Source organism: Mchenga conophoros, linkage group LG11 (genome assembly GCF_057382185.1).
Source record: "Mchenga conophoros isolate Kocher_MC1m ecotype Shallow Benthic linkage group LG11, M_conophoros_male_GT1.1, whole genome shotgun sequence".
NCBI classification, from domain to species: Eukaryota; Metazoa; Chordata; class Actinopteri; order Cichliformes; family Cichlidae; genus Mchenga; species Mchenga conophoros.
In genome coordinates, this window is record NC_140536.1 from 36,039,496 (window position 1) to 36,056,503 (window position 17,008).

The 17,008-nt window shown below is 43.9% G+C and overlaps 1 protein-coding gene across 1 annotated transcript; it reads right to left on the reverse strand.

The window, feature by feature from the left end:
* Nucleotides 1-62: 62 nt before the first annotated feature.
* Nucleotides 63-16,754, reverse strand: LOC146564900 (uncharacterized). Its single transcript, XM_085292691.1, has 7 exons — nucleotides 16,686-16,754; nucleotides 14,933-15,139; nucleotides 14,706-14,819; nucleotides 11,667-11,723; nucleotides 3,261-3,497; nucleotides 3,018-3,140; nucleotides 63-449 (listed from the first exon to the last, which is right to left on the reverse strand). The coding sequence occupies exons 2-7, from the start codon at nucleotides 15,116-15,118 to the stop codon at nucleotides 375-377; spliced, it is 792 nt and encodes a 263-aa protein (XP_085148817.1). The 5' UTR covers nucleotides 15,119-15,139; nucleotides 16,686-16,754; the 3' UTR covers nucleotides 63-374.
* Nucleotides 16,755-17,008: the final 254 nt, after the last annotated feature.

A 17,008-nucleotide genomic window follows, 5' to 3' on the forward strand; every position in this document is an offset into this window, starting at 1 on the left:
CTGATTCACGATTACAGGCAAACAATCTGAATTTTAAAAAAAAAACGCACAACAGCTGAACTTTTCATGTTTTATTGAACATACCAAGAAATCCTTTACAGCACAGGCTGAGAAAAGTAAAAATTTGAGTTTCTTAAAATTTCAAACCTCATTTAAAAGTAACAACCTCCACCTGACATTCCCTGTTTAAACACTTCTGTAAAAAAAGAAAGAAAAGAAAAGACTTGTAACAATTATTTTTTACATACGCAGGTGCTGGGATCTAACTAAACATAAGATATACATCACTACATCAAAACACAGTAATAATTCGTATATTATCAGTAAGTTATTAGTAAGAATGTGTGTAAATCGCTGATATTTCGTGAACAGAGTCAGGCTGTTAATGCCACAGGCTGTACAGTGACTTCCTCCAGCATAGGTTTGTAGAGCTCTGGGTCGTCAGTGCTCTAAAAGAGAAAAATAATATTTGTGAAGTGTAAACTCCCTCCAGTCACAAACACGACTGTGCACACTTTGATGACATTTTCATGCAGGAATACACAAAGGAATCAACATTTAAGGTGACATTAAAAATAAAGTGCAATTACAATTTATTTTATTGTTATTAAAACAATAGCTCCGGAGTCAGCCGACAGGTATCGACAGGCGAAGCGGAATGCGGATCGGGCAGTGGCTGAAGCAAAAACTCGGGTGTTGGAGGAGTTCGGAGAGGCCATGGAAAAAGACTTTCGGACTGCCTCGAAGAGATTCTGGCAAACCGTCAGGCGTCTCAGGAGGGGAAAGCGGTGCTCTACCTGCACTGTGTATAGTGCTGGCAGAGCGCTGCTGACGTCGACTGAGAAAATTGTCAGGCGGTGGAAGGAATACTTCGAGGACCTCTTTAATCCCACTGACACAGCTTCCGAGGAGGGAGCAGAGTCTGGGGATGAGGGGAATGACCCGCCACTCTCCGGGGGCGAGGTCACTGAGGCAGTTAAACAGCTCCTTGGTGGCAGAGCCCCTGGTGTTGATGAGGTCCGCCCCGAGTTCCTGAAGGCTCTGGACGTTGTAGGGCTGTCCTGGTTGACACGCCTCTACAATGTTGTGTGGAGATCAGGGGCAGTACCCCTGGACTGGCAGACCGGGGTGATGGTCCCCATCTTTAAGAAGGGAGACCGGAGAGTGTGTTCCAACTACAGGGGGATCACGCTCCTCAGCCTCCCTGGGAAAGTCTATGCCAGGGTGCTGGAAAGGAGAGTTCGTCCGCTAGTCGAACCTCAGATACAAGAGGAACAATGCGGTTTTCGTCCTGGTCGCGGAACACTGGACCAGCTCTTTATCCTCTCGAGGATACTTGAGGGTGCATGGGAGTTTGCCCAACCAGTCTACATGTGTTTTGTGGACTTGGAGAAGGCATTCGACCATGTCCCTCGGGGTGTCCTGTGGGAGGTGTTGCGGGAGTATGGGGTGTCTGGCCCATTGTTACGGGCCATTCGATCCCTATACAACCGTTGCAAGAGCTTGGTTCGCATTGCCGGCAATAAGTCGGACTCGTTCCCGGTGGGTGATGGGCTCCGCCAGGGCTGCCCTTTGTAAACAGTTCTGTTCATAATTTTTATGGACAGGATTTCTAGGCGCAGCCAAGTGGCGGAGGGCTTTCACTCATCTCTGATTTTTGCGGATGATGTGGTTCTGTTGGCTTCATCGGGTGAGGGCCTCCAGCTTGCACTGGAACGCTTCGCAGCCAAGTGTGAAGCAGCGGGAATGAGGAGCAGCACCTCCAAATCTGAGGCTATGGTTCTCAGCCGGGAAAGGGTGGAGTGCCCACTCCAGGTCGGGGATGAGTTCCTGCCCCAAATGGAGGAGTTCAAGTATCTCGGGTCTTGTTCGCGAGTGATGGGAGAAGGGAGCCGGAGATCGACAGACGGATTGGGGCTGCGGCTGCAGTGATGCGGATGCTGCACCGGTCCGTCGTGGTGAAGAGGGAGCTGAGTGTAAAAGCGAAGCTCTCAATTTACCAGTCGATCTATGTCCCTACCCTCACCTATGGCCACGAGCTGTGGGCAGTGACCGAAAGAACGAGATCGCGGATACAAGCGGCAGAAATGAGCTTCCTCCGAAGGGTGGCTGGCCTCTCCCTTAGAGATAGGGTGAGACGTTCGGCCATCCAGGAGGGGCTCAGAGTAGAGCCGCTGCTGCTCCACATCGAAAGGAGCCAGCTGAGGTGGTTCGGGCATCTGACAAGGATGCCTCCTGGGTGCCTCCTGGGTGAGGTGTTTCAGGCATGTCCCACCGGGAGGAGGCCCCGGGGCAGACCCAGGAAATGCTGGATAGATTATATCTCTCAGCTGGCCTTGTAACGCCTTGGTGTTCCCCCGGATAAGCTGGAGGAGGTGGCTGGGTGGAGGAGGTGGCTGGGGAGAGGGAGATCTGGGTCTCTCTGCTTAGGCTGCAGCCCCCGCGACACGGCCTCGGATAAAGCGGATGAAGATGGATGGATGGATGGATCTTATTAAAACAAATTTTGGTAAGCTGTTGTTGTCCACACTAACAGAAAGTTGGGCACAGCTGTTCAAACTTCCTCTGGTCTATCTTTTTATTAGTCCCAACAGCTCTTCTTCCTCATGGATCTCTCTCTCTCTCTGCAGCAGTTCCACCACCAAGCTCTGATTCACACAGTCTCTCCCTAAAATCTGCAGCCTGAACTCTGGACTTGCTGTCCTGGGCCGGTCCATGTGGGAGCCAGACGTGGGACTGACTGAGCTTCATGCCTTAAAGTCATGATGGGCTGTTGTTTTGTTTTATGTTGTCATCCTGCTCTCTGTCTGTACATCAGATATAAACTTTAACTGACTCACTCAAACTGGTAGAGAGCATGAGAACACTGCACAGACTCACTGTTACCTGGTTTCACTGATATTCAGACAAAACAAACAGAATTCCTGCAAGAACACTTCATGTGTTCAGCCAACATCTTCTACTATTTAACATGTTTATCAGAATGTGCTTGAACCATTGTGTTGTCCATTATCTACCTTGTTTTGTCCTTTTTCTTTGTTACTCAGAGCCTCGATTCCCAGGACAGCAGAGCTTATCACAACACAGAGCTCCAGAACAGACAAGGTGATCATCACAGCACTGATGCTTCTCAGGAGCATCTGATGGGATACAAACAACAGTGCTTCATCTAAAGTCTCAAAATGATATATACTGCAGTATATAAGATAGTATCATATAGTGTATATGTGCCATTTTTCTTTCTGCTTTCCCTAACTTACCACCAGCACTGCTTGGCCCTCCAAGCATTTCTCCTGAAGGAGTTTTTCGTCTAAAGATGGAGGCCTTATTGTTTTCCTTCCATACCCGTAATCATTGTAGCCATTGTAGCCATTGTAGCCATTGTAGCAATCATAGTTCCAACGAAAGCCAATGTCTTCTAAATAAACGCCGTACAGTGCACTGCCTGTCATGGTTAAAGCACCTCCAGTCAGATTCAGAATCACAGTAAGGATGACCTGAAAAACAAAAATGACCAGTTAATGTACAAGAAAATATCCAAACCATAAATGACACTTAGTGCATTCTTAGACTAAAGTATCATAGCCTCTGTGAGTACACATGTTTACGTAGTCATGTCTGGATTCCTCATTAATCTAAATGTTGGTTTCTGTCTAGTTGCTGCTTTAGGATATGATGGTTGTGAATTTGGGTTTAGGGTTTCTGTTTTTGGTTTGTTAATGTTATTCTTCACTTCAGATTAATGAAGTATCTGATTCTGATGATTCTTCAGATTTGGAATCTCTGTCGTAGATGTCATGGTCCGGAATCTGGTGAGTCCATGTTTATGTTTTGTGTTTATCAATTTTTAGTTTTCTGATTTTTTGTTATTTTCTTCCAGTGTTTAGGTGTTCACTGTGCTCCCTTGTGTTCATGTCTTTTTACTTTGACGGTCCCTTGTCTCATGTCTGTGTCCCTAGCATTGTCTCCCCTTAGGCTACATCCACACTAGCCCGGATAGATTTGAAAATGGCGTTTTCATCTGAAAACTCTCCACGTCCACACTAGCGCTTTCAGTCATTTTCACAGAATTGTGCGTCCACATTGAAACGGCCCAAAACGCTTACGCTCCAGTCCTGCGCAAAAGCGAGTGAATTTGCGCAAATTAAAGAATTTGAATAAAAGCTATCTGGAGCACGTACAAACTGATGTTAATCTTTTTTTAGGGCTGTCAAAATTGAGACAAATCAAAACAGCTGCTGAATAATGCACTCCGCTATCTTTGTTTAATTGGTCACATGACTGCATCACATGACTAAAATGCATCATCGTTTTAGAAAGTCTGCGTTTTCAAACATCCACACTGCAATGGGACAGCTCTGTTTGGAAATATATGCGATTTCGAGAGCGCTTTCAAAACGCTTTGGTGCAGTTGTGGATAGTTGTGGACTTTGCTGTTATTCTTTGTGATTTTTTTTAAATGTTTTTGGATTGTTTGTTCTTTTTTTTTTGTCTGGCAGCTGACACAGTCTCTCAGAGGATGGGATTTTTCTTTTTAAGGGGGGTGACAGGAGGAGAGAAGCTGCAGAGACACATAATAAAACTGCAACTCTGCTTCCTGGTCCCAAGTCTAGATAATCACATTTGTGGAGGGGGGTTCACTAATTTGGCCAGATTTCTAAAAAATGAGAGCTTCTTCGACGTGAATTATAATTGTACAGAAGTTACGTTTAAACTTAGGCAGCAGTTTTTTAACCTTAGCCAGCTAATCTGCCTCTTTTTCATTTTCCTCTTCCTTTATTCTTCTTGACATAATGAAATATAGAAACAGAACGAGTTCTGGATCACATCCCCTATTCAGTGTAATCTCTCAGGAAATCTATTGTGACTGTTGTCTTCATGAATGCTCAATCATCCAGGTAAGGAAATCCCAGAAAGCTGGTTCAGTGGGAGAAACGTTTGGTCACTCATCCATCCTCTTCAGTCTCATTTGCATACTTACTGAAACTAGCACCACTGATGAACAATGGGCTGTGAGGTCAGTTTCTTGACCATTAGTATGCAAATTGTCACGACCTCTGATCTACAACTACTGATCAAAGACCATTGATCAGTGGCCATGAGTACCATTGAATATGAAAAGTTGCAGGTTAGACTTCTTAGACTGTAAGATTTCCATCAGTAACGAGAGACATTTAAATATTGATGTGTACCGTAAAACCACGCATACAGATCAGTATTTAAGGTTTGACTCTCACCATCCAGTGGAGCACAATCTGGGTGTTACCAGTGCGCTACAACACAGAATGAACACCATCCCCACAGACAAAGTGGTCAGGGAAGCAGAAGAACATCACCTCAAGAAGGCCCTGAGTAAATGTGGTTATCCCAGCTGGACATTTGTGTTACGGCCTCTGGCCTTCCTCTATGGAAATCAAAGTGCTCCAGGACTCACGGGGGATTGGCTGGCCTAGACCTATGCTCGCCCCAACTTCATGCAGATCAGAGCGTGTCAGACCACTCACACCATTGGCTGCTGCAGGAGCCTTGAGTACGACAGACCAATGACACAGCTGCTTGCAATTATGACACAGCTGCCTGCAATTACCTGAGAATATAAAAGGCTGAGGATGCTTCATTCGAAGAGGGACTTGTTGACTCGAACAGACTGTGAAGATTGTCTCGCCTTTTGCCTTTTGCCTCCTGCCTCCATTTGAGCCTTTGTTTTGAGTTGCCTCCAGTGAGATGTTTAGATGAATAGTGTTCTACTGGTGCTAGTAGTGTTACTTGCAAAAAGAGCAACAAGCCTATTTTGTAGAACATGATGTTCTACTGCTTCAGTGGTCTCCACCAGGTGCAGATTGTCGTGCCCTCTGTGTACCGACAGAAAATCCTGGCCCTTGCCAATGAAAGCCAGTGGTCGGGACACTTGGGCATCACGAAAACATACCAGCTACTATTAAAACATTTCTTTTGGCCTGGTATGAAGCATGATGTTTCTAAATTTTGCAACAGTTGCCATGTATGTCAGATTGCAGGTAAACCTAATCAGGTCATACCCCCGGCTCCGTTGTGTCCCATTCCTGTAGTGGATCAGCCATTTGACCATGTCATAGTAGACTGTGTGGGTCCACTACCTAGAACAAAATCAGGAAAGCAATACCTTCTCACGATCGTGTGTGCAGCTACCCGTTTCCCCGAGGCTGTCCCGTTACATAAGGTTACAGCAAAATCTGTTGTTAAGGCGTTGACAACATTCTTTTCAGTGTTTGGCTTGCCAAAGGTCATACAGACTGACCAGGGCTCAAACTTTCAATCTAAGTTGTTCAAACAAGTGGCTAGCACTCTAGGTGTCAAGCATGTCGTGTCCTCTGCTTATCATCCTGAATCGCAAGGTGCATTAGAGCGGTGGCACCAGACCTTAAAGACGATGCTACGCCAATACTGCCTGAAGTCTGAAAAGAGCTGGGATGAGGGTGTTCCATTTGTGTTATTTGCTGCCCGTGACGCTGTGCAGGAGTCACTTGGTTTTAGTCCTTCTGAACTGGTATTTGGCCATAGGCCACGGGGACCCCTCAAAGCTCTGAAAGAGGCATTTTTGAGCCCACATGGAGTTTTCGAAGTAAATGTCAGCAGTTATGTAAAGCACTTCTGTGAGCGTTTGAATCAAGCCAACGCTCTGGCTAAACAGCACCTTGCCGTTTCACAGGGAAAGATGAAACGCCATTATGATAAGGCTTCTGTTAAAAGAACCTTTCAGGTGGGTGACCAAGTTCTTGTGCTCTTGCCTGTTCCAGGCTCAGCCTTGTCTGCTAGGTATAGCGGCCCCTTTAAAGTTTGTGAATGGAGAGGGGAGACAGATTATGTAATTTGCACTCCCGACCGCAGACGCAAAACACGCGTCTGTCACATAAACATGTTGAAACTGTACCATCCTCGGTCAACGCCAGAGCCTGCTGGGTTCTGTGCTCCTATTGTAGCCTCAAGCCACCTAGAGGAAGGAGGGGTGGACGAGGTTGATGGTTTAAACATAAGTTATCCCACCTGTTCTAGACCCCGTCTGTCTAACTCAGAAATGCTGAATGCATTGCCGAGTTGGCTTGAGCATCTGTCTTCGGAGCAGCAAGAAGACATAACTGCCTTGATTAGGGAATACACCTGTTTATTCGGGGATGTGCCAACTTGCACTACGGTGCAAGAGCATGACATTGATGTCCAGGGAGCTAAACCTATTAAGCAGCATCCTTATCGAGCCAGCCCCCATAAGCGCTTGCTCATGAAACAGGAGGCTGACTATCTGCTGCAACATGGCTTAGCGAAGCCCAGTCAAAGCCCCTGGAGCTCGCCTTGTATAGTGGAATCTAAGCCAGATGGCTCGCCCCGCTTTATTACAGACTTCCGGAAGGTGAACTCTGTGACTGTGGCTAACTCACATCCTCTCCCAAGAGTTGAGGATTGTGTGGACAGTATTGTGACTGCTCAGTATGTCACGAAATTAGATCTTCTTAAAGGTTACTGGCAGGTCCCTTTAACTGAACGTGCCTCTAACATCTCTACCTTTGTTACACCTGATGATTTTCTACAATACACAGTCATGGCTTTCGGCATGTTTAACGCTCCTGCCACCTTCCAGAGGCTAGTAAATAAAGTCCTCCATGGCCTGTCCAACTGCAGTGGATGGTTGGATGCATCAGCAGGGATGATGAGACAGAGTACCGGGCTGTGGTCGACTCCTTTGTCACGTGGTGTGAGCAGAATCATCTGCAGCTCAACGTGGCAAAGACCAAGGAACTGATCGTGGACTTCAGGAAGACCAGGAAACACTTGACCCCTGTTTCAATCCAGGGGGTCAGTGTTGACATTGTGGAGGACTATAAATACCTTGGAGTACACATTGACAATAAACTGGACTGGGCTAAAAACACCACAGCACTTTACAGGAAGGGCCAGAGTCGTCTCTATTTTTTGAGGCGACTGAGGTCCTTCAACATCTGCCAGAAAATGCTGAGGATTTTCTATGAGTCTGTGGTGGCCAGTGCGATCCTCTATGCTGTTGCATGCTGGGGGAGCAGGCTGAGGGTCGCAGATGCCAACAGACTTAATAAACTGATCCGTAAGGCCAGCAATGTTGTGGGGATGGAGCTGGACTCCCTCAAGGTGGTGTCGGAGAGGCGGATGCTGTCCAAGATAAAGACAATGTTGGATAACACCTCCCACCCACTCCATGACATGCTGGTCAGTCACAGGAGCTTGTTCAGTGAGAGACTGAGATTACCGAAAAGCACCACTGAACGACACAGGAAATCATTCCTGCCTGTGGCCATCTCCCTGTACAACGCATCCACTTAACACACTGTTTGCTGCTACAGCTACACATGTTTCTTTTCCAACTATTTATTTATGAGTGACTTATGTATGTATGTATGTATATATATATGTATATATTGTACTATTCTTAGTTAGCGTATTGTCTGTCTTGTCTTAATGTTGGTTTAAAATGGAGCACTGTAACAAAAAATAATTTCCCCCAGGGATCAATAAAGTATTCTGATTCTGATTCTGATTCTGATACCTAGATGATCTAGTAGTTTACACTGAAACATGGCAAGATCATTTGGAAACGTTACACCAGGTATTTCACCGTTTGGCTCAAGCTACTCTAACTCTCAACTTAGCTAAGTGTGAGTTTGCCAAAGCTACAGTGACGTACTTAGGCGTGAGTTGCGTAGGTTTCTGGGGATGGTGGGCTACTACAGAAACTTTTGTAAAAATTTCTCACTGTAGTGAAGCCATTGACTGACCTACTCAGCCCAAAGGTTGAGTTTATATGGTCAAGTGAATGTCAAGATGCTTTTGAGAGTGCAAAAGCCCTCCTCTGCCACACCCTTGTGTTAGCTGCACCTGATTTGACGCGACCATTCAAACTTGAGGTTGATGCCAGTGCTGTTGGGGCTGGGGCAGTGCTGTTGCAAGAAGACTTGCAGGGATTAAACCACCCCGTTTGTTACTTTTCCCGCAAGTTCAATAAAAAATCAGTTAAACTACTCCACCATTGAAAAGGAGACCCTGGCTTTGTTGTTGGCTCTTCAGCACTTTCACGTATACCTGGGATCCAGTATGTTACCTCTTGTTGTGTACACCGACCACAACCCACTCGTGTTCCTTGCTCGCATGTTTAATCATAACCAGCGCCTTATGCGCTGGGCTCTGTTGTTGCAGGAATACAACTTAAGTATTCACCATAAAAAGGGGTCTGAAAATGTTTTAGCTGATGGTCTGTCCCGCTTGTAAACATGTTTTACTGTGTTTGTTCTTTGTTGTTGTTCACACTCTGTAATGTCTGCTTCTGCCCAACATAGTTGGTATTTTAAGGGGAGGGGTGTTACGGCCTCTGGCCTCAGGTGGCCCCGCCTTCCTCTATGGAAATCAAAGTGCTCCAGGACTCACGGGGGATTGGCTGGCCCGGACCTATGCTCGCCCCAACTTCATGCAGATCAGAGCGTGTCAGACCACTCACACCATTGGCTGCTGCAGGAGCCTTGAGTACGACAGACCAATGACACAGCTGCTTGCAATTATGACACAGCTGCCTGCAATTACCTGAGAATATAAAAGGCTGAGGATTCTTCATTCGAAGAGGGACTTGTTGACTCGAACAGACTGTGAAGATTGTCTCGCCTTTTGCCTTTTGCCTCCTGCCTCCATTTGAGCCTTTGTTTTGAGTTGCCTCCAGTGAGATGTTTAGATGAATAGTGTTCTACTGGTGCTAGTAGTGTTACTTGCAAAAAGAGCAACAAGCCTATTTTGTAGAACATGATGTTCTACTGCTTCAGTGGTCTCCACCAGGTGCAGATTGTCGTGCCCTCTGTGTACCGACAGAAAATCCTGGCCCTTGCCAATGAAAGCCAGTGCTGTTGTAGATTGTCCCTCCTTTTGCCTTCATTTGAGCCTTTGTTTTGAGTTGCCTCCCGTGAGATGTTTAGATGAATAGTGTTCTACTGGTGTTAGTAGTGTTACTTGAGTTGTTTGTTATGTTTGTCTAAAATCCCTCTATTGCCTAGTGAGCTGTTTCACTAACGGGTCAAAGGAGCTTGCAAAGAAAAGCGTCTGGACTTCTTTAAGTTGCTTGAAGACGTTTCACCTCTCATCCGAGAAGCTTCTTCAGTTCTAAGGTCAAATGGTGGAGAGTCCCAGATATAAACCTAGTGGGAGTGACCCCCACAGAGGGACAAAAGGACCCCCTGATGATCCTCTAATCACCTGAGCCAAGGTGTGAAACTGGGTGTGGGTCCCAATCAGCCAGAGTTTCGGGTGTGTTCATTGTGAAACCTGGCCCCACCTTGTCATGCGAATTCCTGAGGTCAGATGGCCCAGGATGTGAGTGGGCGTTAAGGCGTCTGGGAAGGGATCTCAAAACTGGATTATAGATGGCAGAGAGTTGGTGTCGTAAACCCCGCCTCTGTTCAAAGATGGTCGCTCACAGTGGACATAGATGGCTTCTTTCACTCCTCTTTCAAACCATCTGTCCTCTCTGTCCAAAATGTGAACATTGGCATCCTCGAAAGAGTGACCTTTATCCTTAAGATGCAGATGGACTGCTGAGTCTTGTCCTGTGGAGGTGGCTCTTCTGTGTTGTGCCATGCGCTTGTGAAGTGGCTGTTTGGTCTCTCCAATGTAGAGGTCTGAGCATTCCTCGCTGCACTGTACAGCATACACCACGTTGTTAAGTTTGTGTTTTGGCGTTTTGTCTTTCGGGTGAACCAGTTTCTGTCTGAGCGTGTTGCTGGGTCTGAAATACACTGGGATGTCATGCTTGGAGAAAACTCTCCTGAGTTTTTCTGATACACCGGCTACATAGGGAATGACAATGTTGTTGCGTCTGTCCTTCTTATCCTCCTTCGCTGGTGTCTGGTCTTCTTTTCTGTGCCTCTCACTAACGGTTTTCAGTTGTGTTAATAAACCTCGTGTGTTTCTTTTTATCTAACCTCCTGGTCTCTGGGCTCATTTATGTTACATCCGCTGTCGCCTAGCAGAGCCGGGTCATAACAATTTGTCAAAGCTGGGAAGGCTCCTAAAGAAAGCTCCAACTGATCCAGGAGGGAAGGACAAGTGCTGCCTAAGTGAAAACCCTTTGTGTTCCTGTATGTGTCATGAGCATCGGAACAATTAAGACTCATTTTTTCTAAACACCGCGTCTCTGTGGCTTTTAAAACCCTGAACATGCTCCGCCAAAAATTGGGGAATCAGGGAAACCAAACAACCTTTGGAGAAATGGATGGCACCACACAGAAGAGCTACCTCATCAGGCCAGGACTCTGCAGTCTATTCACACCTACAGGCCAGTGGACAATCTTTCCATGATGAGGATGTAACATCCTGATTGTTGTTTGTAATATAAACTGTTTCAAGATGCAGTGCGAAAAGTTGGAGGTGGGGTCAGGAGTGGGAAATCATTTTTATCAAAGTATTTTATTTGCTAAAAATAATTTAGCAATTATATGTAGACTAGAGGGGTGTTAAGTCCTCTCTCCGCAAACTTCCCTCCAGTATTTATGTAAGTGTGTGTATGCTGTAGGACATACTGTACATGTTTAATATATTTATCATGAATGCAAATAAGAATAAGACATGACAACAAAAAGTCCTTTAGAGATCATATGAAAATGTTTTACAGCTGAAATACTCACCAAACATGGACTTGGATACTTCTCAGACAAAATGCACATAATACCGAAGATGATGAACTAGACAAAAGACAAAATAAATAAATACATAAATAAAGTTCACATCCATCTTTTTACTGAGTGCAACAGAGAAAACAGAGGGGTCTTTATGGACATTTTATCCCCTCAGGATATGTTGTAAATAAACTTTTCGCCATGAGAGAACAATTGTACAGTTTAAGGAGGTTGGAAAGACTATATAATTTGTTTGTTTACAAAAACAAATTGTATGGTTTGTTTGTGTAAACTGGTATTTTGAACTATAACCAATTTTTATGTAACCTAGCAAAACTATGGTAAATGACCTGTATTTGTATAGTGCCTTACTAGTCCCTGAGGACCCTAAAGCGCTTTACACAACCAGTCATCCACCCATTCACACACACATTCACACACTGGTGATGGCAGCTACATTGTAGCCACAGCCACCCTGGGGCGCACTGACAGAGGCGAGGCTGCCGGACACTGGCGCCACCGGGCCCTCTGACCACCACCCGTAGACAACGGGTGAAGTGTCTTGCCCAAGGACACAACGACCGAGACTGTCCAAGCCGGGGCTCGAACCGGCAACCTTCCGATTACAAGGCGAACTCCCAACTCTTGAGCCACTATGAACTGGTGCGTGTAAATGTGCACTGGTGTCATCACACTTAGATAGATCTTGGACAAAACTTGGCAATTAAGCTTTCTGTCACATATTTAGGAAAGATATGTTTGACCCCCAAAATGATCTTCTCGTAAAGATTACTCAGTTGATTCCTATTCCATTACTGTGACAGGTTTGGTTTACATGGCCCTTTGTTGGCATTTCATTTCTCATCTTGTGTATCCAGTATGACCTGATGTGAAATGGAAAAACAAATCTGGTCATCTTTTTTTCGTAACCAAATCTCACTAACAAGGGAGCAACACAGGTCACCCATTTATGACAAACAGACAACCACACACTCTCATTTCCACTCCTAAGGACAATTTAGAATTACAAGTTAACATGAAACACATCTTTGGGCTGTGGAGGAAACCGGATCACCCAGAAATAACTCGCACACAACTGACACCCAGTCCAGAACCTTGTTGCTATCAGGCAACAATAACAACCACTGTGCTGCTTATTAGACAATGTATGTATGCACATATATATATACGGTTCAATATCGTTGCACCCCTAATATATATATATATATATATATATATATATATTAGGGGTGCAACGATATTCGTATCGATATTGAACCGCTCGATACAGTGCTTTCGGTTCGGTACGCATATGTATCGAACAATACAAAATTTGTAATTTATTTTATCAACTTTCCTTCTGACGATGCTGTCTGTGTTGAGCGCTCAGTGAATCTGCGTTCGACTACTCCGCCTAGGGTCGACAGTGCAGCCTAGGCGGAGTAGTCGAACGCAGATTCACTGAGCGCTCAACACAGACAGCATCGTCAGAAGGAAGAGCGCAGGGCAAGCTAGCGAGACAGAAGTTAAGCTCTCCTTACAACATGGACCTCCCCCACCCTCATTCAGATCTGGCGTTTGGAATTATTTTGGTTTTCATGTGACGTATGACCCTGAAGGTAAGCGAGTCATGGACTAAAGTAAAACAGTATGTTGGATGTGCCATGCAATGCTGAATTACATGGGTGAGAACTAGTGTGTTAGCGCAGTTAGCTCGTTAACGTGTTGGCCGTCTAGCCCCATGCACGGGGCGATCGGCGGTAGCTCGTTAACGGAGATTTGCCGTGTTGTGGCGTTAAGGTCATTTCAACGAGATTAACCTGACAGCACTAGTGGGAACACAACGAATATGACTGCACATTTACGCCGACATCATCCTAGTGCAAAGACAAGTGGAAGCAGAAAAAAAACAAGCAAGCATGCTACTAACTTTAGCCGAGTCATTTAGACAGCTGTTTAATATGCTGCTGAGAATATAGCCCAGAAGAAGCGGATAGTATAGCTTTTATTTTGGAAAGAGACATTTCTCTGTAATAAACTCTCTTTTCCAAAGATGAGTGATTCCTCAATCAGATACAGGGCTTGCAATATCGCTAGCCCGACGTCCCGAAGCTAGCGATTTTTTCAGTCGGGCTACCAAAATCTATCTCTTCCCTGCCCGTCGGGCTATTGTAGGAAGGAAAAATATATGTCAATGCTTTTGCATTCTTTCGGAAATGTAGCTGGGTAATTATGTCATTGGCATCGGTGAGCCACTGTCAATATGTGACATATTGAAGTCGCGTTTGAATTTGCGCTTGTTTTTTTGCTTTCACTTTGCAATGGCGCGAACTGTGTATAGAGAGCGACAGCACTGATCTGTGAGTGATGATAATTTGTGCACCAATTCCTCTGACATCATCTTATTAATTGTTAGCTTACTATGCAAACATGACAAGTGAAATCTCCCGCAGCAAGCTTAAACATGTGAGAGGTTGATCGCGCAGAGAATCGCTGAGCTTATGTGAGTGCGTGTTTAAAAGCAGCAGGATATATATTTGACTATGACCTGGATGACTGAGAACCTTCACAGACAGATATATATTTTAGTTCTGCTGAGCCAAATAAGAGAGGTCAGGGTGAAGAAGTGACAGCCAAAGAAAAGCTTACCACAAAACAGAGAAGTTATGACAAATCAGACTATAAGGCAAAAATAAAGTGCAGCTTTATGGTTTCATGGACAAAAGAATTTCTGTGGCTGCAATATGATCAGATAAATAAACAGGACTGCACATAAGTGGTCCGCAGGTGCGTATTCGCTGTCAAAATAAAAAACACGCACAAGGGTTAGGGTTAAATTTAAAAACTGTACTTTTGAGTTAAAATATATATTTATAATTTTAATAAATGACAAATTAAAAAGGCATGAACATTTTTTTTGTATCGAAAAAATATCGAACTGTGACACCAAAGTATCGAACCGAACCGAACCGTGAATTTTGTGTATCGTTGCACCCCTAATGTATATATATATATATATATTCATTCATTCCATCATTATTTCCTTACCAATGCACCCAACCAAAATGGAAAGCCTAAGTAGTGTATGTAAAGGGAGGTCCAAGCGTTATAGAGTATAAGTCCAAATCCAATGTTGAGCAGCCCGATCATTATCTGCAGCGTCTGTGAAAAATGAAGTACAGTATGAACAGTGAACATTGTGCACTTTAAGAAAAAACTACAAATTAAAAAATAGGCATAATATAAAATGTGATGTGTAGATGGTTGTAGCTCACCCCCAGCACTGTCTGAGAAGCTCTGTTGAGACTTCTCAGGTGCTGAGACACAGTGCAGCACACTGGAATGTAGCAAAGGTTCTTGAAGATCTGACGCAGAGGAGGCCAAGGACTTTGGGGGTCAAGGGTCAGAGTGAATTCAGTGAACACAGTGACCCCATCAGCCTTGGACACAGTCACTGACATCCTGTCTTGAGATCCTGGAGACTGAGAGACAAGAAAAAACTGAAATAAGAATCAGATTAAAGTCTTAGTGGAAAAACAATTAAACCCACACACCTCACTTCCCTTCACTTTCCACCAAAGGAGCTTTAAAAAGAATTTTAAAAGTAATCTTTTAATTAATTAAACCGACTTGATGCTGGGACACTGTCACATCACTGCACGCTCTCAAGTTGGCTTTAACAGGTGACACGGGTTCTTCATATGGATAACACTGTGCTGATACTAGTTTACAAGAATGTTTTACATGGAAAGGCAACCTCCAGGTGCTGAAAATGGAATCCCGCAGTGATGTACCCAGTCCCTTTACTGTGTCAGCTACAACAGCAGGTCACGTGTCATAAACTTCTATGTTAAAATTTTCACTTCACAGCAGAAAAAAGTTTGTCGTGTGCTACAAAAATGACTTTGGTCTCTATAGATAATTTCTGGCATAATAATAATAACAATTATATTCATAATAAAAGTGTGATGGTCTGTAGTAGGGTGACTCCATGTTTCGGTTTTTGTTTATTCAATGTTCTGGGTTTTTCATGATTTGTTTTTTTGTATTTTCTGTTCCTTAGTTTTTCTTTAGCACTGCTGTGATTTCCTTTAGGTTTTGTCTCTGTGCCTCCCTTGTGTTCCTTCTGTTGTGTCTTATTTTCCTGGTTCGATGTTTGTGTTATTTCCTGTTTTACTTTGACAGTCCCATGTCCAATGTCAGTGTGTCTAATTTTTCTTCCCCTTGTCTTGTTATGTCTAATTAATCCCAGCTGTGTTTCCCTCCTACATCCCATTCCCTCATTATTCCCTTGTATATTTAAACCCTGTGTGTTCCTTTGCCTTTTGTCCTGTTGTACCTCCTCATGTGTGTAAGTCTCCCTGTGTTTCTGGTTTGGAGTTTTAGTTCTAGTTTTCTAGAACTAAAACTAGAGTCCTGTGTTTGCATCCCCTTCCTGCCTGCCTCTGCCTCACATGACAAAAAGTTGTTATTATAAATTTTTTAATCTTTCATTTCTGCTGAATTGTTTCTACTTCCTCCCTCAGTTGTTACATGAAAAATCTCTTTCTCAATAATCGTTGCCACATTTATATCAACAAAGCTAAATAAAAGAAACCTTTTCTATTTAATGCAACACATTTCAAAAACTCCAGAAATGTAGTTAAATCCACAGTTTTAGCAGATAAATGTGCAGCACATAGTGATGTCAGCACCATGCCCCAGCTTTATTTACTGCACGCTCTTGTTCAAGGAACAAGGAAGTCATGTTTTTGTGTTGTTTTCCACCCATAACCCGAAACCCCTGTACCAATCAATAAATATATGTACTATATTTTATATTTATTATTAGACTTCTTACTGTATAAGTTGTATTTTTGTCTTCCAGAAATCATAAAATCAGTTTCAACTTGATGTGTTTTCTGATGTTGTTAAAACTTACAACATGGAGATAAATGAACAACGATTAGATTAAACCACATTTTTTACATAAATACACAACTCTTAATTAGTCTGAATTACAAGCTGAATCAAACATGAAAGACTTACCTGTTAGTGAAGAACAAAAACTTAAACACCTCCGTTTGAAAAGCAAACAAGTCTGATCGAGTAAGCGGTACACTGGAAAGAGGAAACCAAGAGCTGGCCAAACCTGTTACCAATAGCACCTCCTCTTTATGCTCTCGGTTGTGAGAAAGGTGAGCATAAAAAATATGATGTATAAGGTAACACCTGCAGAAAAGGTAGCAGTGACATGAGAGGAGCCACAAGTTTATGTTCAGTTCATGTCAAGAGTTAAAGAAATATTTTCAGCAAACATGGCAAACTTGAACTTCAAACATTTGAAATAAACTTGATCAGCAACTTTATAA

What these genes read in the sequence shown, in the direction of transcription:
- LOC146564900 (XM_085292691.1), bottom strand. Translation starts at nt 15,118, where the DNA reads ATGTCAGTGACTGTGTCCAAGGCTGATGGGGTCACTGTGTTCACTGAA. An exon ending in AGTATCCAAGTCCATGTTTG is followed by an intron (nt 3,498 to 11,666) that starts GTGAGTATTTCA and finishes TTTGTTTTTCAG; the next exon opens with GTCATCCTTACTGTGATTCT. An exon ending in AAGAAAAAGGACAAAACAAG is followed by an intron (nt 450 to 3,017) that starts GTAGATAATGGA and finishes TTTCTCTTTTAG; the next exon opens with AGCACTGACGACCCAGAGCT.